General features: G+C 37.4%; 2 protein-coding genes across 2 annotated transcripts; both read left to right on the plus strand.

The window, feature by feature from the left end:
* The first annotated feature begins 1266 nt into the window (after nucleotides 1-1266).
* Nucleotides 1267-4356, plus strand: snrpd3l (small nuclear ribonucleoprotein D3 polypeptide, like). Its single transcript, XM_023960650.2, has 4 exons — nucleotides 1267-1429; nucleotides 2217-2363; nucleotides 3816-4008; nucleotides 4142-4356. The coding sequence occupies exons 2-4, from the start codon at nucleotides 2238-2240 to the stop codon at nucleotides 4204-4206; spliced, it is 384 nt and encodes a 127-aa protein (XP_023816418.1). The 5' UTR covers nucleotides 1267-1429; nucleotides 2217-2237; the 3' UTR covers nucleotides 4207-4356.
* Nucleotides 4357-4950: 594 nt separating this feature from the next.
* Nucleotides 4951-27673, plus strand: camkk2 (calcium/calmodulin-dependent protein kinase kinase 2). Its single transcript, XM_004074971.5, has 17 exons — nucleotides 4951-5271; nucleotides 10610-10892; nucleotides 13092-13430; nucleotides 14331-14378; nucleotides 15145-15198; nucleotides 16762-16813; nucleotides 16916-17049; nucleotides 17255-17291; nucleotides 17407-17428; nucleotides 17518-17606; nucleotides 19944-20143; nucleotides 20322-20375; nucleotides 20467-20540; nucleotides 20671-20758; nucleotides 21967-22098; nucleotides 23099-23202; nucleotides 25477-27673. Exons 2-17 carry the CDS (start codon nucleotides 10668-10670, stop codon nucleotides 25547-25549), a joined length of 1725 nt encoding a protein of 574 aa, XP_004075019.1. The 5' UTR covers nucleotides 4951-5271; nucleotides 10610-10667; the 3' UTR covers nucleotides 25550-27673.
* Nucleotides 27674-27759: the final 86 nt, after the last annotated feature.

Raw genomic sequence — 27759 nt, forward strand, 5'->3', positions numbered from 1 at the left:
AACAGCTGAGGAAACGAATGTAGTCTGAGTACAATCTATAGGTGTGCACTTTCCCCTACAAAGTGTTTACCTCTAAGTAAATCCTTTTGCTTGCTTGATCAGCAATTGGATAATTGCCTGGCAACAAAAGCTGACAACCCAGATCAACATCTAAGTGACATGATTCAAAGGCATCAGTGTAAACAGGCCTGTTAGCATCCACCCAAAACAAGTGCTTGTTTGATCTCTGCAAATGTCACTGCTCATGGCTGGACTGGAACTACGTTCAGAGTCAGGTTAGCATGCATTAAACGCCTGAAACCCTCATGGACACGTAAAGTAGATACACATGACCACACGCTGCACAGGTACAGGTGTTTACAGAGTAGCCTGTCTGCTGACGCCAGTCAATGACCCTGTTGCAATGGAAATCAAATGATGGTTCATTTGGTGATGTCTTTTATTATCCCATTATGCTTTGTCTTTCCTCATTAGAAACCTCTTCCAGCGTGAGAAAGCCCCGCATTAAGCAATGTTTATGCGTCTCACTGAAGTGGTAAAAAAGACTAGTCCACATAAATAAACACGCAAGGGTATGTATATGATACGTAAAGTCTGTTCATTCAAAAACTATGTAGAGTAAATGTTTATAGCTCTCTGTGGTCGATGAAAAAAATCCATTTGAATTGATTGAGTCGTTTCATTTTCATAATCTCTTCTTGCTGGGATGTTTTGACAAGCATATGTGCCAGCTATACACGTGTTCGGGATTCAAATCTTTCACATAAAACAAATAAGGAAAAGAGAAAAAACATAGTGAGGAGGATTATGGAAAAAAAACATGCACCACTGCAAGGAATCAATAAAATATTTTTACAAATATCTATCCAGTGTTCCATTATAGTTGATTTTTTCCAATGAGTAATCATCAAATTAAATTCATGTTAATCTAATTCAGGACAAATAAACAAGTCATTTTTTATTGTGTACATTTTTAATCTGTTAACGTTTCATGATTTCTATTTTTGTTTGAAAGTCCAATGTCCTATAATGATTGGTATTCCTGGACCTCTCTGAGGCCTTTTGATGAAAATTAGTTTTTATTTACTATTACTACTACTTCCAATACTACTAAAAAAGAATAATAATAGTACAAAAAATAATAACACTTATTATTATTATTGTTGTTGTTGTTTCTCCTTAACCATCTTTCTGGTAACTGGCTGACTCAAGTGAGTCTACATTCTGTTTGACCTAACACACCTGGTTTAGGTAATCAGAATCAACTACATGTCCCATAATGCACGGCGAAAAGCGCCACAGGAAACAAACGCTTTGTTGGTGCATTGTGGGTAAGCGGAAAAAAGGCTCAAACGCCAAGCTCAACGACTAGCCCACGTTGCTGAGCCGCTAAAAAGAACAACAATTCAAGAATTCAAAGGGAGTTGAAGTAAGACTTTAAACCCTAGCTACTAAAGCTAGCAAGTATTATATTGTGGTTGGTATTTAGCTGTGAATGTGATTCAGAATTATCGCTTTTTGTCTACATTGCCTCCCATTTGCTAAGTTTCGAATATGTCCATCGCTCCATCCATGCCTGATATTTAGCTTGTGTCTAAAATAATTTGCACGTTTGAGTCCCAACAATGTTGGGTGTGAAGCATTAACGTTAAATATATTGTGGTGGTTTACTTCCCACAGTTTTTAATTAATGTTTTGTTTCGCTTGAGGCCAGTAGTTGGTGGCTAGTTAGCTAACGTGGCTAGCTAAGCTAGCCATTAGCGTTACTACGTTTTAAAAGTAATCCCGAACATTTACCTGATTAAACTGTGTAATCCAAAACTGAAGAGTTTTCTGCAGCACTTGATTTCTCTACGTAGAAATAATACCGTCTTGATAAACAGTACAAGAAATAAATCACTAACGAGGTAGCTTAGCTAATGATAATGGAAACATTGTTATACTTAAGTGCCTTTTTTGTACGTTTTTTTTTGTGGGTGTAAATTACCTTATTTACAGCACAAAACAAGTCTTAAGTATGTTCTAACAGTAAATATTACTTCCAAGCCAGACACATGCAAACATAATAATCATAAAATTGGATGAATGAATTGCATGTTGTAGACTTTCAGTAGCCTTCTGTAAACAAAGACAATACCGTACGTCAGGTTTTGTGATAATACTGTATGTTTCAGTGCCCTTTACCGTATGTTTTGTCTTTTTTTTTAATTTAATAGCCTAGAAAGACCGTTTCCAAAATGTCCATTGGCGTACCAATCAAGGTCCTGCATGAAGCAGAGGGACACATTGTGACCTGTGAAACCAACACTGGAGAGGTTTACAGGGGCAAACTGATCGAGGCTGAAGACAACATGAACTGCCAGGTTTGTATGGAGTAACGTCCCCCCCCCAAAAAAAAAAAGCATGCCGTAAATTTCTATTTAGAGTTCAACTCACTGTACCACACTTGAGAAGAACATTTTAAATGTGTAAAGAACACAAGAATGTTTTTTTAATGGACATTTTATTGTTGGCTGCCCCCCCCCCCTTTTATTTCACATACTTTTTGGAAACAAAAATGCCAAAGGTATTTTAATGCAGTTTATTGCACCAACTCTTATTTAGACTTGCACATTTGTTTTTTTTGCTTTCACAGGAATAAGTCTAGAATCTACCAATTATAACAAGCAGGTGATGTAGAACTATTTGAGTAGGTTTGTTGAGAATGTAGTATTTTAGTAAAACAATTGCGGTGAGACAAACTCATGTTATACTTTCTTTCTTTCTTTTTTTTTTTTAAAAAACAGTTGTTCAACATGTTTGTAGCGAAAGACAAATCGGTTACTCCTCTTCGAAGAAAAATCTCTCCCGGTTTCTTTGTCCCTCAAAATCTCAGCCAACCACACGTGTGTAACGTATGATTGATTGATGTAGTGACTTAATTACTCAATGAGATCAATGGTGCTTTTACAGTCAACAAAACATACTCCCTTTTACTAATATGCATCAGGTCAGTGACCTGTAGGGAAAAACAAAAACCATAAATGATTTATCATTACCGTTGGAAGTAAATAGAAACACAGCACTAAGAAACCAAACGGCCCTGTGTGGAAAAAGGAAATTATGTTGGATTATTTTAAAGTTTTGGGACAGGTTGCCTTTATGACCTTTGTTTTTTTGTTGTTTTTTTTGGGTCTCTAGTTTTGGTTGCACATCTGTAACAAACAAATCTGGAATAACAATTTTATTTTATTTTGTAAATTTAAGTTGTGTTCTTTCTATTAACTGACCCAATTCACCCCCCCCCCCTAAAAAAATCTGTATAGTTATCTGGTCATATATGCACATTTGTCCTTGAAATATTTAAAGCCATTTTTCTTAAAGTATTGAGTACTGTAACTAAATATATTTCCCAAACATCCTGTCAATGCTGATAGTCTTTTCAAGCTTCATTAGTGCAGTAAAAGTTTAATAGACTCCAAATCTGTTTATTTCATTTAAAAGCAGAAATTTTGGTGGATAAAGCTCAGTGTGTCTTAAAAGTACTCTAAAGATAAGTGTGAAGGCTTTAACAAAACGCTAAATATTCTAAAACGTATATTCTGTTAATAATTGTAGATTTCTTATTAATCAAATGACAAATCAAAAAGGTTGTTAGAAATTATTTTAAGGGATTAAATGAAGTATCTACAAATGTGTTTTCAAATAGAGAACTGCATTGCCAAGTTTAACAGATAACTTAAAATGTTAACCTGCATTCCATTGAACACTGTAAACGTGTATCAAGCCATTTTACGAATCTAAGACCGGAACCATTTATTTCTATGTCCCAACAGATGTCCAACATCACAGTAACCTATCGTGACGGGCGGGTTGCCCAGCTGGAACAAGTGTACATTCGTGGCAGCAAGATCCGCTTTCTGATCTTACCAGACATGTTAAAGAACGCTCCAATGTTAAAGAGTATGAAGAACAAGAACCAGGGTTCTGGAGCAGGAAGAGGCAAAGCGGCCATTCTGAAAGCACAAGGTGAGTGGTTCCTAACCAATGCTGATAAATGGTGTGTCCACTTTTCCTTATTCTTGGTACACCCTGCTTCCTGAATGCTGTTTTTTTTTTTTTTTTACTGAATTATTTCTGAATTTGTTGTCTCCCTTTGCAGTGGCTGCAAGAGGCAGAGGTCGTGGTGGAATGGGAAGAGGCAACATTTTCCAGAAGAGACGATAGCTTTTCCTTTTCAATGTTTTTATTTTTTCTCATGTCGTTTACTTGAATGACTTGTCTGTTATTTGCAATCTTGTCTTTGCAAGTTAGTTCTTGAATTTTTCTTTTTTTTTTAAACAAAAATAAAAGATGTTTCAAAATGTCTTAAATTAATATCCCTTTTGTCTTGTTTTTATTATTCCTGTACTTGTTTGACATGCTGACTATCTAATTTCTTTTTTATTTAAAAGCAGTACATTTTTCCGTTCAAGGTGCAAGTTAGATTTCTTGAGCAGAATTAGTTTTTAAACTTTTAAAAGTAAAGTAAATTTGGTAGTTTGAAAAAAAAAAACTAGCTTGCTGTTTGCATTTTAGAAATAACTGCAAAAGCTCAAATATATGAATAACGGAGGTAAAAATATTTGGCTTTGCAAATGTCAAATAACTTTTTTTAACTTTTGCATTAAAACGATTTTAAAAAGATTAGAAAGATGCTCTTTATAGCAGTTTTTTCCCTGTGTAAGGTTCAGAACCCTAAAAAAATCTTTGCCTTTAAAAATGTATCCCTAAACAATAACTAAAATAAAAAGCTTCATAAACTTGACCCCCAACCCCCCTTCATAATATCACAAATATAGCCCCAAAATATTTTTAATTCAATCAGTATCCATACGTTTTTTTTAATTCTCCATTTCCTGGAATTCTATTAACGCCAGCAAAAATTTTTTAGATAAAATGCAGATAAAATAGGAAATGTCTGTTTTACTTGACAACACAAGGGGGAGTGTTCCGGCTACCAAAGTATTAGTAGAAAAACCATGAAGTGAATTTTATGGAAGTGGCGAGATAAACGAAAGGGTGAAAAGGCGATTTCGAAAGCCTTAGTGGATTTTCAGTGGATATTCGGCTAAATCTGAAAACACTGTCGCCTTCCCTGGAGCTCAGGACCTGAGCGCTTCAGCTCGCTTCATCCATCATAACATCTGCTACGCCTCCTCAACAGCTAGCTAGCTCGCAGAAGCTAAACCTTAGCTGAGGAAAAAAGGCGTTTCAATATTCCGGCTTACGGGACAGAAATTCCACTTCAAGGTAAGATTTAAAACAAACCTTTTATTTTGTTGCTATGTTTTTTTTAAGTGTCAATGTTTTGTGGTAAACGTCAGAGTCGCGCCGTCTCCCTTGACGTGTCCAACATCTGTATTTTGACAGATCATGAAGCAGGTGCTAATGCTAGCGCAGCTGCTCCACTTAAAGTCTGCGACAGTTAGCTTACTAGTTCCCCAAAACAACAACACTCTGTTTACTTTCTGACAGAGAAAATACATATATAAATAATAAAATATGATTTTTAACAGGTAACCTAAATATAAATTTCCTGTTTGAGGTGTCATTAAGTAAAGATGTAAACATTGCTACTATTATAGCTAAGTAAAACTCGTTAAAGTCAACAGTTATTTATTAGGACTTTTTAGTACAAAACAATATTTTGGTGGATTTAAAGTTTAATATTTATCCACAATTACACAATTCTGTAGTGAAAAAAAAAACCAAACTGTAAGCTAAAATAGAATAATCTTTCCTGTTTCTATTATTTTTTATTTAATTAATGTGAAAATCCAATACATTGAATCTCAAAACATGTTTGTGGAGAAAAACCTGTTTAGGTAAACATGTCTTGAAACTTACACTGAAGAGATTTAAAAAAGTTATAGTTTCCTCAAATATATTTTTGAAAAGGTCTAAAGCTTTTTAATTAGGGTTAAACAAAACCTTATACGAGTATCACTTATATATATAATATATATATATATATAACTTCTCTTTGCTCTACACTTTTCCAAGTTTTTCTCAAAATTAGCACACGAGCAGAAAAAATAAAAATATTATTGAAATGACTCCCAACCGTTTGCTCCAACTCCATTTGCTGAGGTGAAAGGCAGCACTGTAATCGATGTTATTTTAAAGCTCAATAAATGTTGAAAAGTGAGACTGGCAATTACTGCCATTATTTTGGAAACCAAAATGTTGATTTCTAAATATAAGTGCTACTTAAACATTTTATGAGGATTTATTAAGATTGGCCAACTTGTTGTTCCAAGATGGTATTCGCACTTTGTTCATATTTTGTTTTAAAATGAGCCATTTCCACTTTTACTCTAGTTTTTTTTAACTACAATTAGGTTAATAAAAACCTTTAAAAAAAAACCTAAACCATGTGCTTATCTAGCAATAAAAAACATTATCGGGTTGTTTACGATTCAAGTTGAAGTAATTCCATCAAACAGCCTTTTTCAATGCTTGTGGGGAATTCATTGTTTCTAAATTCTGTTGTATATTTGATATATTGTTAAGTAAAACTTCCTTGGTGCATGGATAGATAATTTTACTACTTTCTGGGGATTTTCTTCTTAAGATTAGTGTTCTTCTCCTCCTTTTGCAGTGTGAGAGCTTTGCTTCCTAAACCCACATGTGCTCTCAGAATTACAGCCTTATTACTGCAGTGTTCTTTTAGTCTTCTTTTGGAAAAAACTGTGTAAAGGTTTAAAGGGAGCTGTGGGAAAATAAGTGTGAATTTTTTACAGACCTTTCTCATCTTTTTAAGTGGGAGTTTTTTGTAGGGTAAAGATTTGTTTGTATTTGCGTTACATCAATCGTTTATTTTAGATTTTACAGTAAGCCGGTTAGGCTAAATTTGGACAAACATGATTTTGTCAGACTAAATCTCACTGTAGATCAGTCATGGATATTCATAATATGGGCAATACAGAGTTCTTTTTTTTTCATCTTACTTATAACCAAATCAGAAAATGCAATTTCTGATGTAAATGAAAGTGTGTATTGCTGCATGACACAATCCTGAAGCGGATTCTACATGAAGAAATAATGGTGGTGCTTCAAAACAACCGATACGTGTTCAATAAACTGCTTTTTTAAAAGGGGTTCCTCACCCGCGTGGACAGTTCTTAAACATCCTCAATGTGCAGCACTGCACATGCATGTTTGAAAGTTCTGCAGTAATGAAATCAGCATGATTCTGTGTAACAGGATGTAGCACTCCTATATTAGGATGACACTGCTTTCCAGTTGTTGTTTTTTTGGAGGGAGTTATAAAGTGCTGGAAGCTCCAGGATGTCTAGGGAGCTGACCACAATCATCTGTGTCCATCTCAGTTGTAATGCATGAGGATTGGACGAGCAGAAGTGGATAAACTGCAAGCAGCAATGTGCTCAACATGAACATAAAATACATCGTTTTTTATTTTATTTTAAGTTATTCGATTCTAGTAATCACTCTGCATTATATATATATTGATTCAAAAACAGATCCTGTACTTATATATATATAAACAAGTTAAGTTCTGAAAAAAAAAAACATGTTCTTGTTTGAAAGCAAACAATTCATTAGTGACATAAATGTATGTATCTTTATTGTTCTGGCTGATCTGGAGGTGAAAGAATGGATGTTTTTCTATCCGCCTTGTGTGTGTGTGTTAATGCCTCAATTAAGTCAGGAGATGAAGGATGACAGTGACATCCATCCCTGCACTACCAGGAGCTTATCGCTCACTCAGCTCTGCAGACGCATTTGCCCCGTTGATCTTTGAATGAAACCAGGGATCCTCCTCTGTTCCAGATGGCATTGTATTGGTATGTCTGTAGGACTGAGTCATTGTTGCTATTATTTCCGTGTATTGGCCCCCACAGGCTCTAATATATCCTTCCTGTCAGTCCAGACTTAACAAAGGTTGGATCATGTGATTTTTGTTATATCAGAAGCATAACGGGACTTTGCAGTAACAGACTTGGCCGTCTTTCTTCATGATGCTACATCAAAACTGGTACACTTGTGTTTATTTAGGAAGTTTAGATAAGAGGTAAGGTAGAGGTAAGCAATTCTGTGCCTTTGAATCTGCTATATGTAACAAGCAAACAGTATGTAGATGACTTACTTTCATTGTTTTTATTTATTTATATTTATTTTAAAAAAAATTAATAAATTAACAACAAATCTTTGACTTACTGGCACCCTTTGGCCCTACATTTTACCCCTTCTTTTCATGCAATGAGAGATAGTGGGAGAATTGGGGCATTTGTGGCTTTGGGAAATGTTCCTCATTTTCACAGCAAATCCATCTGCTAATTATTTCTGGCATCGCCGGGGTAACTCATAAGGTGTAAAATGAAAGAAATATGATTTAAAAAGGAAGAAAAAGCTGGAAGTAAATTCCTTTTAAAATTCTTATAGTTTATAGAATTATTCTTTTAAAGAGGGAAACCCTTTTTTTTCAGGATAATATTATGTAATTAGGTCAACTCAGATTTAAAAAAGGTGCAGCTAAAATAGCAATAAAGCTAAAAAAGCTCTTTTAAGATAAGAAATTTTAGTGCAAAACTAGATTTAAAATAACCCAACAACAAACAAACAAACAAAATTGCTGCTGATGACAAAAAATGAACATTTTTCTCACCTGCTGGTTGGTAGTATTTAACTTTAATAAAACTTCTTTTTAAGGAGCAATGCAAACGTTCCCCTAACAACCAATGCTTTATCAAAATAAGATTTTTTAAAAGCATTTAAAACCATAAAAGTTTAGACAAGGAGTAAAGCTGGAATTTACCATAAAGGTATTTACAATTATACAAACATCTTCACTAATTGGCTTAAATTACATTTTTTAAATATATAATTTTTTTCTTGTACAAATGTTTTAGTTGTATCTGTAAACACCTAAACTAAATACAGTTTTATTTTATTTTTAAATGTCATTGAAATTCCTATTGGACTCTCTGTTATGAAGAACCAGGATTTTACATTTTAATAACACGTTGGCAAAACAGATAGAGGTTTGTAATGTTTATCATTGATACAGTTAAACTGTTATTTGGTCAAAACCAAAAGTTTACCTGGTTAACAATGACAGAGGTTAAATGTTTCCTATAGGTCTTTACCAGGCTGGCACAAACTCCAGCTGCTATTTTGGTCCATTTCTCCAAAATATCTTTCAAGATCTTCTGATGTTGCTGGGCAACACCGATTTTCTGCTCCCTCCCTCCACAGATTCTCTTGGACTCATGTCCAGAAAATGATTAGACCGCTCCAGAACCTTGAAATATTTTTGACCTAAGCAATTTGTTGGCCGTGTGATGTTTTTGGTATAGTGATGATGAAAGATCCAGTCATGTTTATCTTCAATGTTCTCACTGACGGTAGGCGTGAAGAAGTCTTATTTGTGTTAACTTTTGTAATCTTCACAGTGGCTCCATTCATCCTTTCCCTAATACAAACCAGTCATCCGATTCTTCTCCTTCCCGTTGCATGATGTTTCCACCCCCATGCTTCGCAGTGTGTGTGGTGTTCTGGGAGACATTTTTCTCCCTGAAAGAATGGTGGGTAGCAGAGAGTTCTATTTTGGTTTCATCTGATCACCTTCTCCCAGTCCTCCTCTGGATCATTCAGATGGTCTCTGACAGACTGTAGACGAGTCTGGACGTGTACTGGCTTAAGAAGCGGGAGCTTTGAAGCACTGTAGGGTTTGAAACCATGATAATGTAGTGTGTTACTATAGTAACCTTTGTTGCGGTGGTCCCAGCTGTCCTCAGGTCATTGTCCAGTTTGCCCATGGAAATTTGGGCTGTTTCTTAGGATCCTTTGTACTCTACCAGGTGAGATCTTTCATGGAACCTGAGGTGGTGGGAGATTGTCAGTAATCTTGTGTTTCCTCCGTTTTTAATAATTGTTTCAACAGTTGGTCTCTTCTCACCAAGCTGCTTGTTTTTTGTAGATGGGCTCATCCCTGTCTTGTCCAGGTAAACAATCTTGTCCCCGGTGTCCTTAGAGAGCTTTTTGGTGCTGGTCATGGTGAAGAGGTTATAGTCTGACAGTTTAAGGGTTAATTTAGGTAACAAGTGGAGACCTTCTGATAGAAAAAAACAGGTATGTGAGAGACAGAATTCTTGCTTTTTTTGGTGCTAAATAGTTATTTTCTGCTCGATTATTCAAATATATTCTTTAAAAATCCTACTATATGAATTTCTGGACAGTTTTTGGACTTTCTGACTCGCTCAGTTGAAGTGTACCTATGATGAACAATACAGACTTTTCTCTTCTTTTTAAGTGGGACTATTTGCAGTATATCTGGCTGACAAATACGGTGGAGGAATACAATAGAAGGGATGCATGTTTTGTGGTTTGTACATAGCAGCTTTGAAAATCACCTAATTTTTTTCTCTCTTAAGTGACCATTGTCTACCTCTCACTTTTCTTCAGTTTGGTATCTCAGTGTGGAGGAAGTGCTAAATTCTTTGCAAAAAAGAGCCACCACATAGTTTTTAGGTTTGAAACAATGGCAGATGTGTTAGATTTCATAAGAACGCTGGGTTTTTCTTGCATGTAAAGTTTGATTCTGAAATTCTCTGTGTTCTCTTAGGAACCCTTCTGTCCAGGTTTCCATCTGATGGAGGAGTGGTTCTGTGGGAAGAGCCACCATGTTTCCTTGCCATGTGACCCCGTGGCCCTCTGCTGAGGCCCCAGCACCGTGTGGAAATCATGCACCCTCAGTGCAGCCGTCTCAAGCTCTGCCCGATCTGCTGTGCAGCTGTCCTGCTCCAAACATCCACTCTGAGACGCCATCCCCAGACCCCATGGAGTCTCTCATCGTGGTCACGGAGTATGAACCTACTGAGCCACTGGGGGAGCCTGAAGAAGAGGAGGTAGCATGAAAACGATTAAAAAAAACTAAGATAAATAAATCAAATGTTTTCTTGATCCTGAATAAGACAAGGTTCTTGCTTTACCTTAAAATAATGGATAATATTTACAATAATACACATTCTCTGAACTTTTTTTCAATATATAATTATAAAAAATATATTTATGCAAGACTGCATAACACATCATGTCAGACACACAAGTTTTTTTTATTCAAAGTCTTTATATTTCTTATTTTTAAAGATTTAACTCAAAGTAAAATACAGAGAAACAAGTTTAAAAAACAGCACATCAGTGGATACAGCTTTTATCAAGTATAAGCAGGATTACATCATAGGGTTTATGTTTATGTCTCCCTTTACAGGCCATAAATTGATTACAATACAGATAGAAATTTCGTATTGATTGAAATTGAATTATTCATTACTATTTAGTAATGTGGTTTGTGCTTAAAAATATCTAATTTGATACTCAGTCCAACATGAGACCAGTTTTTATACATCTCTAAATGCAAAAATATAATTAGAAATAAATGAATCAGTAAAATATTGCACCCTCTCTGAATTTTCTGTTATTTAGACTACGACATGTTAAAAATCATCTGACTATTATAACCTTAAATAACTTTTAGGTATTTCTTCCTCCATGTTCATACACATTAATGTGAGGGAAAGACATCAGTGGGGGTCTTAGATTAGATTAAAAAATCTAAATAATTTAGGATCCTATTTAATACAATTGCAGTGTTTCCACCCCTTGCAAATTTCCCCCCTAAAATGAAAATGTCAAAGGCTCAGAGAACGGCAAACAGCATGATAGCTCCTTTCAAGTACAATAAGGGTTCATATAGCATCTAGACTATTAAAGTCAATGACAGTAAAGGAAAAAGCAATGGTCTGGTTTATTTGGGAAAATATTCCCGGTGTCTTTAAAAAAAGTAAAGTAATTTAAACATAAAAACCCCCCAAACTGCATCTGAACCAAAAAATATAGTTTTTAAAATGACTGCAGAAAAGAGCCTTAGAGGTCATTTACCATGGCAGCATCCCACCCATAGAAAGGTCAAGCTAGCCTGTCTCACGATGGCTTTAACCCGGCACATGTTCCCCACTAGAGGGTGAACAATCCAATATTTGGTGACTTCTGCACCAACTGCGTCAATTGCTTCTCTGTCGACAAGAATGTTGCAGAGACATATTTGTGGCCATCTGTGCTGCACCCAGATCTCGGTTGAAATGGGTCACAGAACAATGATCGGGATCAAAGCAGCAAATCTGTCACAAAATCACAGAAAAAACACCAAAAATTGAGGTTTAGATTAAATTTGAAATCCAACCCAACTGGTGTCCTGTAAAACTTTAAGAAAAAGACATTTTTAGAAAATGTCAGCACAGCAACATTAGTGTTTGATAAATCAACAAGGGAAACCCCTTATTTATTACAAAATAAAGAAATCTGTTCATCGTTAGTAGTATCTTTTTTTTTCTAGCCTGTGGTTTAAGCTTAAGCTACAATTGCAAATGAAATATGGCATCATAAAAATAAATTAAAATTTTCATAATAAGAAGGAAACTTTTATTTTGTAGATTTTTTTTTTTTGGTAGCAATGCTTCTTGATTATATTTCCTCTCGTTTTGGAAAACCTGTTTTTCTTTTCCCGCTTTGACCTCGCTGTGACCTTTTCACAGACTTAACAGGTTATCATTTTTAGGTAGAGGTAGTATTATGGTATGGTGCTGCATGTTCTTCATAGTTATAGGGTTTTGTTGAATAAATAAGTCACTAAATTGCCAATTGCATGTTCCTTACAAATGTGACACAATTAGACAAGTTATAATGCTGTAAGATCTATTGCCAAGAATAATCCAAAACAAATTCTTTCATTTTTATTGGGGGGGGGGGGGGCAGTTATTTTTCTATTAAAATATGTCTTTATATCTGCTACGAATAGGAAAAACGTGTCAATCAGCTGATGCTACTTAATAATAACATTGTCTTTGATTTAGGACAAAAAGCTGGATTTTTTTCTATTTGATCCAATTTCTCTGATACCAAAATTCATACATCAGCCTAAAATTACACAGGAAGTTCAATATTTCACACCCAGCTGATTGAAATGTCTAAATGTTTGGTTGAGGACTGATAAAGAATAAATTTTCCTACAGTTGAGGAGTGAAAATCCTTCCAATGTGTTTTCTCAGATGGAACAAATGGACAGCTCGGCTCCTCCTGAGCCAACTTCGTCCTCCGCAGCTGTCCAGGCTCCATCCTGCGACCTGCTGTCCCACACAGTGGGTCGGCCCAAGGCCCTACTGCCCCAGAGCCAAGAACAAAGGGGCCGATTAAGCCTTTCTGACCGGAAGCTTTCGCTGCAGGAGCGCTCACAAACTGCAACGTCCCCTTGCAGCTCCCCCGGACTCAACGGGCGTTACATCTACCCATCGTTACCTTACTCCCCCATCACATCACCGCATTCGTCTCCCCGGTTGCCCCGACGGCCCACTGTAGAGTCCCACAGCGTCTCTATCACAGATCTTCAAGTATGAGCAACATGAAAATGTTTCATTCCTTACTTTACGTCCTTTACAATGAAATTGAAGATTATTTCGCTGTTGAATCCTTTCATGTTTTTCCTGCATTCACCAAATGAAGATTGATTTTTATTGTCTACGATTTGTAGAGATAGAGATGTAGTTACTTAAAAATGTGTCATATGCTACAGAAAATCCCAATTAAGTAATGCATTTCCAAACTAAAAGCATTTTGATGAATATTTGTAAGTTTATACTGCATTTCTATAAACCTTAGCGGTTGTGTGCATCTGCAAATAGATGAAGAAAAAATGACAGAGGCTGTGAGATGCTATTTATTACCATTTGTTAGTGGATTTTAGGGCCAAACATAACCTGAAGTAGGAAAAGATGCTTATGTCTTCAAACAACAGCAGCCCACTGCCACAGACCACACTTAGTGGATTTTAAGTTAAGGTTTCTTAGTCAGAATGGTTTCAGAGTGTAGCTCTGAGCCCAGGTATTCACTGAAGTAGACAGTTTCTCTCTGTAGGCAAAAGATTTTTTTGATTTTGGAATATATATTTGAACACCTTGTAATCATTAACTGTGAATTCTGCATTCTGTTGTGATGGATGATCTAAAATAATTGACACGTACTCCCTGAATAGAAAGCCACAAACTCCTTTAAATGGTAAATGGTGTATACTTATATAGCGCTTTTCTACCTTCTTCAAAGGCCCAAAGCGCTTTACAGTCACACACAGATTCACACACTGATGGTGGCTTCCAAAAGGAAATTATAAGTAGTGCAAACGTAGAAGGTCTCTTTAAAGTAGATAAAAATGGCTGTTCGCAACTGTTGATGCAGTTCAGTCTCTGAAAATCAACTGCTACTTTTTATTTTTTTCTCTCCACTTTTTCTCCTAGGATTGCGTTCAACTCAACCAGTACAAGCTGAAAGATGAGATTGGAAAGGTAATGTTCCCTTTCATCGCATTGCCTTCACCTCTCCGCCTACTTTCGTGTCTGTCAACTGACGCACGCCATCAAGGACGAGCAGTAGCAGCCTCTCATATCCTCTCTCCCGGCCGTCCTCGTTTCCAAAACTCTAGCCCACCAGGCCATGGGAGAGTTGGAAGATGGATGAGAGGCTGGTATAAATAGCGCTCTCTAAGGATCGTGTTCGGGCATGGTTGATACACGTGTGTGTGTGTGTGAGGGGGGGGGGGTGTTTTGTACCTTTCTGTATATTGATGGTTCACTAAGGCAGGATGGGAGGGTTAGTGACAGTAACGTGTGCACTTCTGAGCCCCTTCTGAGCCCCGTCCGGACAGTTCAAGGCTTTTAGGAACGTGGGAGAGCTTCCTGTAGTGAGATCATCTCTCAAACTGCAGGATGAGCTCTCTGCTGCAGTCTGCTCCCCCAGCAGGGACTAATCCTGCCCTCTATCCTTCTGTTTGGTTTTTTTTAGATGACTTTGTCTGCGCACAATGATTGGGCCCTACTTTTTCGCTCAAATGTCCTGCATATGGGCAAAAAAAGCACAAACTGAATAGTTGAAACAGAACAAATTCAAATTTCTCATTTCTTGCTTTAGTAATTGTTCTCTTTTCATTGTGAACCTTCATCCCACTCACATTGCTCATCATTCCGGATTTTGATTTGTCTAAAGTGGGTTTGCTGCTTTTTTATCCTCGTCAGTCTCAGTTGCCGGTCTTTGTTGTTTCCTTTCTCTTCTCAGGGCTCCTATGGTGTTGTGAAGCTGGCTTACAATGAGGATGACAACACATATTATGTGAGTTTCTTTCCCCACACGCACCAGATTAAACGCATCTGTAAAGGTTTGTTCTGTCTCAGGTTTACTTCAGCTATTACACTCCAACATCGCTAACTAATGCTTTAAAGACCCACTCCGACTTTCTTCAGATCAGAGGTCCTAATAAACTGCAGTAGTTTACTAGAAATTTGCCTTACAGTTGTGGGTGGGACCGTTAGTGTGGTGTAACCCCGCCCCTTTTGCTTTTCCCATTGCTGAGAACTCTGTTTACATGTTCTCCTGCTAGCTTACAGCCCCTCACACTCCCAGCCTAATATTACAGGTGCAACAAAAGTAGTGAGCAATATTGGAGCCATCCAGCCGTACAGTTCTGAGCCAGATTCAAGCCCAGAAAAGGAAAACCAAGACGTTCATGGATCTATTTGTCTACAAGAGAGAATGGAGTGGAGTTGGGAGACTTTGGTCCGCCCATCGCAGCTTCTGCTCCTGATTCACAACAACTTAAAGAAAGAAATGCTTAGAAATGAAAGTTTATTTGTTCCTTTCATGAAAATTGATGTCCAAATGTTTACATGTTTGTCTCACATGTTGAACATTTTCATGATTAGAAGGGAGCAGAATTGAAAAATACAATTCTTATAATTATCTGCTCCCTTTTAAACATTGCATCCATCACCTGTGCTCGGATTTCACAATATACAGTTCAAATACACAGTAAACACATTCCATTCATTTAATACATGCATTCCAAACATTCCATTCAACAGTCAAGTTTGTAAAAACTAATTTGTTTGGCTTTATACATCCGTTTAAATTAAATAATATTTTGACAACTTTTTAACTGATTCTCCTGGGAAATAAGAAAAACACCAAAAACATAGTTTTTTATCAGAGTAGGTCTATGTTTTGTGGATTTTTTTTTTCGACTATTCAAATAAATCAACTTCTTAAAATGAAAAATCTCGATAAAGCATACAAAGTGTCTTTTTGCTAGCAATTATAAAACTCCTCACTTAACGCGACACGCAGCCCTATTAAAATCTATCATGCGGCTTTCGTGATTGTTGAGGGAGATGAAGAAGAAGAACTTTGACTAATTGAGTGGATTTCCATGCGGGTTTGATTATTTACCAACTGATGTTAGCTACCGGTATTGTTTCTGCTGAGAGTGCAGACTTAATAACCGTTCAGCTTTTTAATCAGAGCTTTAAATCCCAAAAGCTGGAGACCCACTTTTACAGCCTTTAGGTATTTTTGAAAGACTAAAGATTTGCCTGTTTGCCTTTCTGTTCACCAATGATTGTTTTAAGATTTCCTCTGTTATTTAACCTAAATTCTGGTCACATATTTCCAGGTGTGTTGATTATACTTTTGGGTCAAATCTTCCAAACTAGAGCTGATGGGTGCAACTTTGTCCAACAGGGAATGATGGGAAAAATTGGTGGAAACATTTTGCAGTTTGTCCACAGCCTGAGGCTCATGAAACCAACATTTTAATGGAAACTGAACTGTGACGTTTTGAAAGTCAGTTTTGTTAATTTTCTTTTTCCTGGCTCACTCATTTTCCCCTTTTCTTTGCAGGCGATGAAAGTGTTGTCGAAGAAGAAGCTGATGAGGCAGGCAGGGTTCCCACGTAAGTAAAGGGGCAGATGCATTAAACGCTCCTGAGACACTATGCACACATGCTGAAGGTCACGCTCCTCCCCACCTGTCATCTTGTTGTGACGTTTTTCAGGAAGACCAGCTCCTCGCGGCGCCCGAGCCCTCCCTGAGGGTCCGACTCAGCCCAAAGGCCCGCTCGAGCGGGTTTATCAGGAGATAGCCATTCTCAAAAAACTGGACCATCCTAATGTTGTTAAACTCGTTGAGGTGAGTCATTTAACCATGTTAAAAGCTACCATTTTTGTCCTGTATGTTAAAAAGCTAAAGTGAAAACTTACATTTAATCAATGCAGCCATGCTCTATTTATATATCATCAGAATAACATATTCCTCTGGAGGAATGAACAGGATTGAACAGGATTCTGGGTAGATGTTATTGAGTATTCTCTCTCCCTCTGTGACTCTGTGCCAGGTTTTGGATGACCCCAGTGAAGACCATCTGTACATGGGTATGCTTTGGCTGGACTCTCTGTACTTCAAACTAGACAAATCTTTTTCAAAGACTGCTTTTGAGAAACCAGTGCAACCTCTAACTAACATTCATTTCTTCTGTGTTTTTGTCAGTGTTTGAGTTGGTGAAAAAAGGGTGAGCACAGCCTATCCTGTTGAAGAAATGGTAAAACTGCAATAATACTCCCTCTTGGTAGTTATGATTGCTAACTGATGTTTCTCCAGGGCTGTAATGGAGGTGCCCACCGATAAACCGTTCGGTGAAGACCAGGCCCGTTTTTACTTCCAGGATTTGCTGAGAGGAATCGAGTATTGTGAGTCCATTATGACCCTTTTTGCGCCCAGTCTGTTGATTAAAAGTGGTTTAAATGTGTGATTCATCCTTTTGATGAATCCCTAACAGATCTATACTGGTGGATTTTTAAATCATCTGAGTCACATTTCCGCTGTTTGTGAAAAGAGCTGTGAAAAAACAGTTCCCAGTATTTTTTACATTTATAAACGGGTGTGGTGTGGTAGTTACACACATACAATGAGCCCGCAAAATAATAAACCTGTAGCAGCAAACAGAAGTCATGATGCAGAAGTGGATGTGATTTTAAGAAAATGGTAACTATCTTTTTAACAAGACCGTTAAGTTTTGGCCTGTACATAGAAACACTTCAACTGTATTTTTTTGTATGGAAAGTAAGATTATGATCTTTAACAAAGGTTCACCTCAATATATTGTAATGTAACTGTTTGGTAAGGACAAAGGTAAAAAGTTTCCTGTTGTTCTGAACTGTAGCTTCTATTTAGGCCCATTCTTCCGTGCAGATCTTCTCAAGAGCAGCAATGTTGCTGGGCAACACCGACTTTCCACTCCCTCCACAGATTCTCTATTAGAATGAAGTCCAGGGACTGACTAGACCTCTCCAGAAGCGTGAAATACTTTTTATGTAGCCACTCCATCATTGTCCGGCAACCCGTTTGGCGCTCATTGTCCTGCTGGAATATCCATTGACATTTCAAACTCTATGCTTTCACTGATGGAAGGAGGTTTTTGCTCCAATTTTCTCCATTCATTCTTTTATTAATATGGAACAGTCGATCTTTCTCCTTCGCAGAAAAGCAACACCAAAGCATGATGCTTCCTCTCCCATGTTTTACAGTGGGTATCTCCAAACCTGTAATCCTATGATTATCACGTCAGACCTCTCTTATCATTTAAATGGAACAAAGCTGCAGAATTGGTGAATGCCAGATGCTTTTTCCCACCGTAGTAACCTAATCAAGGGCCACTTATAAGGCCATACCAGCAAGTGAATGTGACTATAAAGATCCTAGATTATATAATTGAATCGACCAATCATAATAACATTTTATATAAAAAGATAATAAACAATGTGATCAAAACTGTAAACTGTAATACAGCCATGACTGTATTTACAGCCACATGGCAAAAACAACAACTATAGGTTTCTACTTTTGACTGTCCATATTGTTATAAAACAGCTGTTTTTTACAGTTAAAATGATCCACAGAGCTTCCAGAATGACTTTTTTTTTAGTTAGAGAATCGCATGTGGTTGCTAGGGGTAAATAGAAGCTACATATCCTGGGATGTGAGGCCCAAGTTACCATTATTGTCACTTTGTTCAGTTTTCCTCCAATAATAACCAATTGGCTTTTTGTACTGGGAGCTCAAAGTTCATTTGTAATCATTATCACATTGTGACTGTTAACTTTCTTGGTTTTTTTTAACAAACTTTTGATCAATTTTAAACCTTTTTTTAAAAAAAATATAGGGTATTTTAGTCTATTTAATGACAAAACTGAAGCAAAGAGCAAAAGAATAGGATTATGGCACATCTATCAGATATCTGCATTTAAAAAATATATCAAATAAAATCTAACAAACAAGATAAACGTAATACAAATTCATGTAAAAATAAAGGAAGCCAGAAAATGAGAACAAGTTTTGTTACTGTTATAATATAAAAACAGTTTTCTCCCAGTGAGAATTTGATTACAGAGCAAACAATGAGCTGTAAGTGTATTATCGAGATCTCTTCTGTCATGTAATTTCTGTTTGCCTTTATGCCAGTGCTCCATCTGAGCCACTTGACTCTCCCACCAGGCTCATTTCCCATCCTCCCTGTGGCTCCCAATGTGCTTCAGCTCAGAAGCAGAGCTTGCACTCAAGTGTTGTTTCGGAGAGCGGTTATGAGGCTCAGCAACGAGGACACATAAATAGTCTGGACTCATTAGAATGGTTGTGCTCCAAAAAAGAAATATGCTCGTTCTAAGTCAAAACTAACTGTAAATGTTGGTGAAGAGGAGATAAAACACAGCTTTTACTGCCAAGCACATTGCACTTTATTTTTACTTAACGTCACCATTTGCGTGGACTGAAGGTGTAATCTTTCTGATGATCGGAAATATTGTTGTTTATTCATCTCCTTTCGATCCAAACATCCTTCTTCATGACTGCAACAAAGGATTTATTCACAAATAGAAATTCAAAAACTCGTGAGTGTGAAAATGCTATTTTGAGAGCTGTTTTCACAGCTTTCATCTGGTGTGTGTGTGCAAAACATGAATAATTACCCCAATGCTTTTCTGAGCAGAGTTCCTCAAACGGGATCTTAGTGTAATTCTGTTTTTCAACAGTACATTATCAGAAGATCATCCACCGAGACGTGAAACCTTCTAACTTACTGGTGGGGGAAGACGGTCACATCAAGATTGCAGATTTTGGAGTCAGTAACCAGTTTGAGGGATCGGACGCTCTGTTGACCAGCACGGTGGGAACGCCCGCATTCCTCGCCCCTGAAGCACTTTCTGAAACCAGAAAGAATTTCTCTGGGAAGGTGAAGAAGCTCTTTGGCGCCATCTGCTGTTAAGTGTCAGGATGAAGCAATGTTTGTTTTTTAGTATCTTCACTTTTTAACATTTTAGAAGTCCATAATATCTACACACTTTATTGTTTTTGCATCAAATTAAATGTTAGATCAAGTTAGTTAAACCATTTTTAACTCTGTTTTTAAGGCTTTGGATGTGTGGGCCATGGGAGTAACTCTCTATTGCTTTGTCTTTGGAGTGGTAAGTGTGTAAGATCAGCTGCGTAAGTACAGTTGATTAAGTGGGATCACACTGTTGTTTATCACAGTCCATGCGTCATTTTTATTCACAGTGTCCATTTATGGATGAGCGTATTCTCAGTCTTCATCAGAAAATCAAGACGCAGCCTGTAGGGATTCCTGAACGGTGAGCTCTCTTTGTCGGGTAGTTTTGGCCTCGTTTGGCCATAATTTGAGGAAATGTGTATAATTGCAATGACTAATGTTGAAATGCGGTTTAATATGTTGCTGGGTTGTGTTTCTTTGTGTGTCAACAGTGCAGACATATCAGATGATCTCAAAGATTTATTGTTCAAAATGCTGGAAAAGAATCCAGAGACCAGAATAACGGTGCCACAGATAAAGGTGAGCAAGACCTGTAGAAGTGTTGAGAACATTGGCTGCATGTGAATGCCAATGTTCTGACACTAAGCCAAAAATAAACATGGTAAAAGAATAACTGGGCTACTGCCCTATATATGTGCCTATTTTAGCTGGATTAAGTTCATATTTAGGAGTTGAAGTATCTCATTTGCAGGAACAACAAGCAACTTCCTTTCTTGCAGTTTGATGACTCTCCATCAACTGAATTTGTCTGCTGTAAAAAACAAAGAAAAATCTATTCATCTGTCTTTCTTTAAAGTAATTTTTTCTATTTTATAGATTTTGTTAGATTTTAAGAAGTTCCCAGTGGGATTGATGAAAGCTCAACTTTGTTGAATTCATAGAACTAAAAATGTTTTTCAATACCCAATGCAATTGGTTTTGAATAGAAGTAAGATCAAATGGAATAAAACCCTACCTGTTCCACTTGAAACTGGATATTTTTAAGGTTAATTAAAAAAATAAAAGTTTTTGAGTAAAATCCAATCCTTTGTCAAATTGAAATTGAGTTCCACTATTTTGGAAGTCATACTCAGCTTTAAACTGTATTTTTAAATTTTATTAAAACTGGACATTAATAGCAAACTAACAAGCTAACAGATCCACTTGAAAACTCACAGTTTTTCTTGATTAAGAATATTTAAGTAAAAGTATGTTGTAACATTATGGTCCAACAAAAGAGTTGTCTATCTGGTCAAGAGTTTCTTTTGTAAAATTGTAAAATTGTGCATCTTTTTGTCATCCGCCAGTGATTGTTATTTTAAATAAAACTCTTATAAAAAAATAAAAAGATAAAGGTTTATGAAAATATTTCTGCTGCCTAAAAATATTAAATGTCAGATAATCCCATCCAGAATATGCTCGATATTCACAAAATAAATCAGAAGACATTTGGTTTAGTTTTCTAGTGTTGTAATGTTTGACCTATTTATTTTTCTCTTTTCAACTTTTCCTTGCTTCTGCCTGTGTTTATTGGAATTCTTAATGGTTGAAGTGTTATATAGTAAGCTGCATCATGTGATCCTGTGAGCCTCTTCTTCATCGGGTTCAGTGCTGAAGATGGGACTCCATAGGTTAATACTGAGCTCTAGGTTTATGAGGAAGTGCGCCACGATGCCATGCATAAAACAATCCCCCTACAGATCTGCTGTAAGGAAACGGCCCCAGCATCATCTGTCTGTTGTGTGTAGGTGCACTCATGGGTGACGAGGCACGGTGCCGAGCCTCTCCCTCCTGAGGACGACAACTGCTGTACGCTTATTGAAGTCACTGAAGAGGAGGTGGAGAATTCTGTTAAACACATTCCAAGCCTGGCAACAGTGGTAGGTTCTTCACTCTCCTCCTGTCTTAAAGACTTTTACAAGCAACGTATGGATTATGGGGTCCATTAGAACAATCTTCCAGGGTCTGTATTTTGATTTGGGAACCGTTGACCTTTTCAGTACAGGAAACAGTTTTTTCAGAGAGAAAGGCGGGGCTTCAGTCTATCACAGCACACTTTGAATCACTTTTTATTTTAGTTATTTTCTTTCCCTCCTCCTGGTTCAGAGAATGCATTTTCTCCGCCTAAGAAGCCTGAATGGGCATCAGTGTCATTGCATGCTGGACAATAAAGTTCTGTAACACAGCTATAAATAGATGATGGGCTGTCGTCACCATGCAGCTGCATAGTTAACGTAACGTGATAACCAAACCCTCACCTTCTGTTCCAGAATTGGACGCAAACTAGGGATGTTGCAGTTCCAGCAAAAAATGCAGAAGGGAGTGATTCCCAAGTCAATAAGTCCCCATGACGAGCACATTTACAGTCTAAACTGTTGTTTTGATTTCATTAGAGCTGATTGGCAGGTGAGTGAACCTGATAAAGATTCAAACTTGACTTTGCCCCGCCCAATTGTTATTTTTAGAACAGTACCGGATTGGACGACGTAAACTCTGGTCAGCGTTTGTTCCGTGTTCAGGGTCCAAAGGGCGACATCAGAGCGTATCCGCCCAGTGTTTACATATGTGTGGTGAGAACACGAGGTACTACTTAAAATAAAGTCCTAAAAAATGGAAAATACCGAGTAAGCGAAACATTGAAGATAGAGATATATTTAATCTACACATGACTTTTAAATTATAAAATAGAAACAATATTTTTAATAAACAGTACAGGTATACAGAAAGATTCAGGTAGACTCCACCCACTTCGCTCCGCTTTTTTATTACATGAAGTTAATATTGATATCAACATATATACCAAACGTTCCTAATTCAGTATATTTGTAAAATCTTTTTCTTAAATACTTGTGCTGTTTTGTTTTTGGCATCTCCTTGCAGATCCTGGTCAGAACCATGCTTAGGAAGCGCTCCTTTGGGAACCCCTTCGACTGGGGCCGGAAGGAGGAGCGCAGCAGTTTGTGTGCTCCAGCACAAACTCCCACGTAAGGATTGTTTACAGACACTGAGACCTCTGCATCGATATCCGGAGGCTGTGAACATAACAGTCGTTTATTTCCTGGGAGCTGTTTGGAGGTTTTTTCTTCCCCATAAACATTCGGTTTCCCACTCTAAGTCTAATGAAGGATCAATGAAGGCTGTTAGCAGATTATTTTGTTCCCCCCTTCCTTCCTATCCTGCTGCATTCAACATACCCAAATAAGGTGAACCACAGTTTTAGCCTGTTTAAAGTTTTGGACGGCTGGCCTGACATGAGCAGCAGCCAGTTACAACCACAAGGATTGTGTTTGTAGACTCATGGAGGTTTACTTTAGTTTGTACGGGTTCATTTAAACTGTCAACGCGAGTGTTTAGAGCCGTACAAACTCATCCAGATAATGCTGCATGTTCATTTTTGCTGATGCATAAATGCTGGCCACAAACTGCACAAATGTAGTTTAAGTTAAACCATGAATCATAATTTTCCTTCTCCTGGAGTTCATTAATCTAACTGTTCTTCTTTATTTTCAACAGTCTGTCCTCTGGATCTACTGCTTCCAGCTTAAAAATCGTTTCCCTTTAACACATTTACCAAATCTTCCAGTGACATTTTTGAAGAAAAGGAAACTATTGATGCATCATTTAACTGTTTATGCTGATCTTGGAGACTTGAGGGGAACACTTTGTGAAGTGCATATTGGTATCAGTCTTTCAATCTAACAATGGGTAACTCCATCCCTCCCACATCTCAAATGTGATACAGGCAGTTGCATTCACAAATACAAAAGATGTAGGAGACAGAAATACTTCTTGAACGAGTCATTTTTTTAGCCAAAAAACTGGGGTTTAATGCTCCCTGAAGCTACAGTCACTCTGGGAATGTGAGACACATTCAAGAACATGGGTTTTTGTACGCGCTGTTCACACCGGACCGTCGCTACTCGGTACTATCGCATGAACTCACAGTTGGACGAGGTTCAGTGGGAAATGTCGGAGCGGTGCAGATCTCGTAAATTTCTCGATCTTGCTACAGGCCTTTTTTTATTTTATTTTGAAATACGAAAGACTTGGTGTTGTATAATTCCATCCGGGCACAAACTGCAATTGTTCATTTCTCCTTTATGATCAATATTCAAACAGTTGGCACTTTTATGCTTTGAACAGGACGCTACCCATACGTTTTGTCCGCAGTGACACGTGTACGCGAGAGTTTTGAACACAGACTTTTCGTTAAAAGCAGTCTCTCAAACACGCATAGTTTAAATACTCCAGCTTCATTCTCTGAGGCGTGTAATGACAAAACACGGACGCCACAGCAGTGCAGCGTGTCTTGTGAGTTCAGGCCTGTAAGCTGCCTGTTTTCTTGAACTGCTCAAACTTTATTTTAATGGGGGGAAAGAATCAGTATCAATTTTACTTTTATTTTTTTCCTCCTAATTTTTCTTCTCTCTTCATCATCCATCACCTCTGCACCTGCTACCCAAATTCTTTCTATTTTGGTTCTGTTCAGTTCTCTCACCACATACATTGCTCTTGTGTTAAAACAGAAACGTAAAAACGGTTCCTCAGAGTTCAGGGGCCTCATTTATAAAACTTTGCGTAGGATTTGCGTCAGAAGTGGCGTACGGATGAAACATAGGACGTGCGTACGCACAGAAATATTCGCATTTATAAAACCGTGTGCACGCACATCCTACGCATCTTTCCCTTAATAAATCACAACCAATTCTAAATGCAGTGCAGCTTTTGCGGCTTCATGAAACGCCCATAGTTGCCCATAAATAGTCTGTGAAACGCCCACAAATGAATATTCATTGATTGCGAGATCATGGCAAACACAGAGAGGAAATGAAAAAAACGTAACTTCACTCAATGTGAAGTAGAAGTTATCGTTGGCGAGGTGGAAAAGAGGAGAAAAGTGTTGTTTGGAGGGCACAGTGTGGGCATTACTAATGCCAAAAAGGCACGTGAGGAAGTCGGAACCGGCTCATAAGCCACTCGTCCTCGTTTTCCAGCAAGTCTTCTTGCTGTCTAAAGATGCGTTCACTCCGAATTCTTCCATTTGCCACATCTTCTAAGTGCGCAAGATCAGCCGTTGTGCGTCATTATTGTGATGGGGCATTTTATTTTCCATCCATTTATTGCATCTGACAAGCTACAGATGTCGGTAATAATCGACGTGGAAATGGGAAATTGTTCAGCGCAAATGTAATTTCTTGTCCATCTTGTGCCTGTATAGATGAACTTCTGAGTGCAGCCTCATGTGTGTGTCTTCTCAGGAACCCAGTGAGTGGTGAGGGTGTGAGGAGCGTGAGCCTGCCCTACGTGGGAGAGGATGAGGCTCTCTCCTGATAATATGCACAGTGGCATCGTCTTGCCTGCGACAACACAACTCCCCTTTACACTCTTGTGAACTGGCAATCTACAGACTTTTTGTTTTGTGGAAGGTGGGAACATAAATTGAATTCCTCATCTAAGGCACTTTGTCATCCACTTGTGAAAGAGCTGTGCATCAGCGGTGAAACGTGGGACTATCCCACAGGGACCTTCAAGGGGTTTGATCCCCATACCTTTTGGTTTTTGACTCACTTCAAACTTGTTATCCTGCATGCAGCTGTGGTCCCAGCATGCTTCGTCTCAGGCTCTAACTGTACAGTTTCAGGTGGAAGTGTAGTTCATCTTCTCGTGTTTCTTTGTCTCTACTTGACAGTACCTTCAGGTACACAGGGCTTGGGAACAGGGAGGCGTTGATGGCTTAAGTGTAGGGATCTTTGCCATCACCGTAGCAACACTCTTTAGAAGAGAAGATTTCCTAAAGATCCACAGGCTGAACATCCTTCAGAGTCCATGTTTTGTAAAATATATCTATTCGGACTGTTTAAGTCAAAATGAAGGAAAAAAGGGAAGAGAAAAACTGTTTACTCCATATTGAATGCATGCATTTATTTTCTCGATGCAAATACTACATAAGCTATTTATAAAGATCCACAATTTGACCTTTTTCTTTAGGGTCCCACAATCCATAGAAAGCTTTAAAATATTTGATGTAGTGTTTTGTGAACAATCACATTTACAATTATTTCATCAAGATGGTAGAGAAAAACAGCTTTTAATATTTTTTAATAGATTTATGATGACTTTTTAGGTGTTTGATATCACTTGAAACCGTCGGGCTGCAGCTAACTGAGTATTAAATGTACTGATTAACTATTGCACATAACGAGAAAAAGTATTAGTGTAAAAACAAAAACTGTAAATTATTTCTTAAAAGTTTTTATTTCACAATTTATTTCTTTTTAGACACATGCATTATTGTCATTCTACTGAGAACCAGTTCAGCTGCATCTCATATTTGGTTGAACTTTTCAAAGTAGAATACTTTTACTTTTTTTTACCTAATAATTTGTCATGTCAGGTTTATATCAATTCTCAAAAAATTAATATTTTAGAACACAAAGAGTTTTAATTGTAAACCTTGGGGGAGAAAAGATGTGCACTGACTCAAAACAGAGAAAGGGAAAACAGTGCACATTCCCTTATTTATTATGCTAATCTATGCATGACAGATCCACAAAAAATAGTCATGTTGTTAAAGATTTAAGCTAGGCGACAAAAAAAAAGATCCTTTAGGAGGACCTTTTAATTTTTTTTTATTTACATTGCAAATAGTCACCTTCTTTTATTTCTCTATGCTCCCCCTTTTGTTGTATTTTATTTTGAAAGCTGTTGGTGTAAATAAAGTTACGGGCCGTGTCTGTAGTTCACACTGTTTTGAACATTTTTCTTTTGAAAACTATTTGTCCACTTCTGTGCTGACTGTATCTTAAAGGGACTCTGTGTTTTTGTACTTCTTTCTGTGTTTGCATGTTACACCTGCTGTATGTCTGTTTCTACGACTCATACTATGCACATGATGCGTCTTTGAGGTGCCATGGTACTTCCTGTCTGATTGTACAGTGAGAACACTCAGAGGCTGTGTTCACCTAATGCTTTTTTTAATGGAAAAAGAGACATGAAAAATGTAGAATGATAATGTTTAATAGTTAAATTATTCAGAGTGCTAAGTGACACTGCCTCACCTCTTTTTTCATGTACAATAAAACTTTACAGACTTTGAAGGACACATTGACTCTCTGGCCTGTTGAGAGCTGCTTTTTAGATAAGAGGCAGAGAAATAAATTATAGATGAAAAATCTACTGAAGCATCATCTGGTTTTATTAAAAGATTATAGTTGAAGCAAAAAAAAAATTGTAAAAATTTGTACTGTAACAGTTTTTATTAGTATTCCTGCCTTCATTTCATTGATTTTTGCATCTAAAAAAATGTGCAGGATCTGTCACAATGCATGCCAAAACACTGTATCGTCAATGCATGAGAGGTTCTTCACGACAAAATGAGATGTAGACATTGATCATTCTTCTCATTCTGTACCTTGGTCTTCAGATGAATAAAAAACATGACTGCCTTTTCTATAATGTGTGTGTTTTTATTTGATCCTTGATCGAGTGTTTGCAGTTGCAGAGGATGTCCACTAGTGTGCGTTGTTTACCACAACATTTTC

Source organism: Oryzias latipes, chromosome 12 (assembly GCF_053564925.1).
Source record: "Oryzias latipes strain Hd-rR chromosome 12, Olatipes_Hd-rR_3.1".
Lineage (NCBI taxonomy): Eukaryota > Metazoa > Chordata > Actinopteri > Beloniformes > Adrianichthyidae > Oryzias > Oryzias latipes.

Bases quoted from the DNA above. Each gene is read 5' to 3' on its own strand.
- snrpd3l (XM_023960650.2), top strand. From the start codon at position 2,238: ATGTCCATTGGCGTACCAATCAAGGTCCTGCATGAAGCAGAGGGACAC. The intron at 2,364-3,815 runs GTTTGTATGGAG...ATGTCCCAACAG, and splicing joins AAGACAACATGAACTGCCAG to ATGTCCAACATCACAGTAAC. The intron at 4,009-4,141 runs GTGAGTGGTTCC...CTCCCTTTGCAG, and splicing joins GGCCATTCTGAAAGCACAAG to TGGCTGCAAGAGGCAGAGGT.
- camkk2 (XM_004074971.5), top strand. From the start codon at position 10,668: ATGTTTCCTTGCCATGTGACCCCGTGGCCCTCTGCTGAGGCCCCAGCA. The intron at 14,379-15,144 runs GTAATGTTCCCT...TTCTCTTCTCAG, and splicing joins TGAAAGATGAGATTGGAAAG to GGCTCCTATGGTGTTGTGAA. The intron at 17,607-19,943 runs GTGAGTCCATTA...GTTTTTCAACAG, and splicing joins GCTGAGAGGAATCGAGTATT to TACATTATCAGAAGATCATC.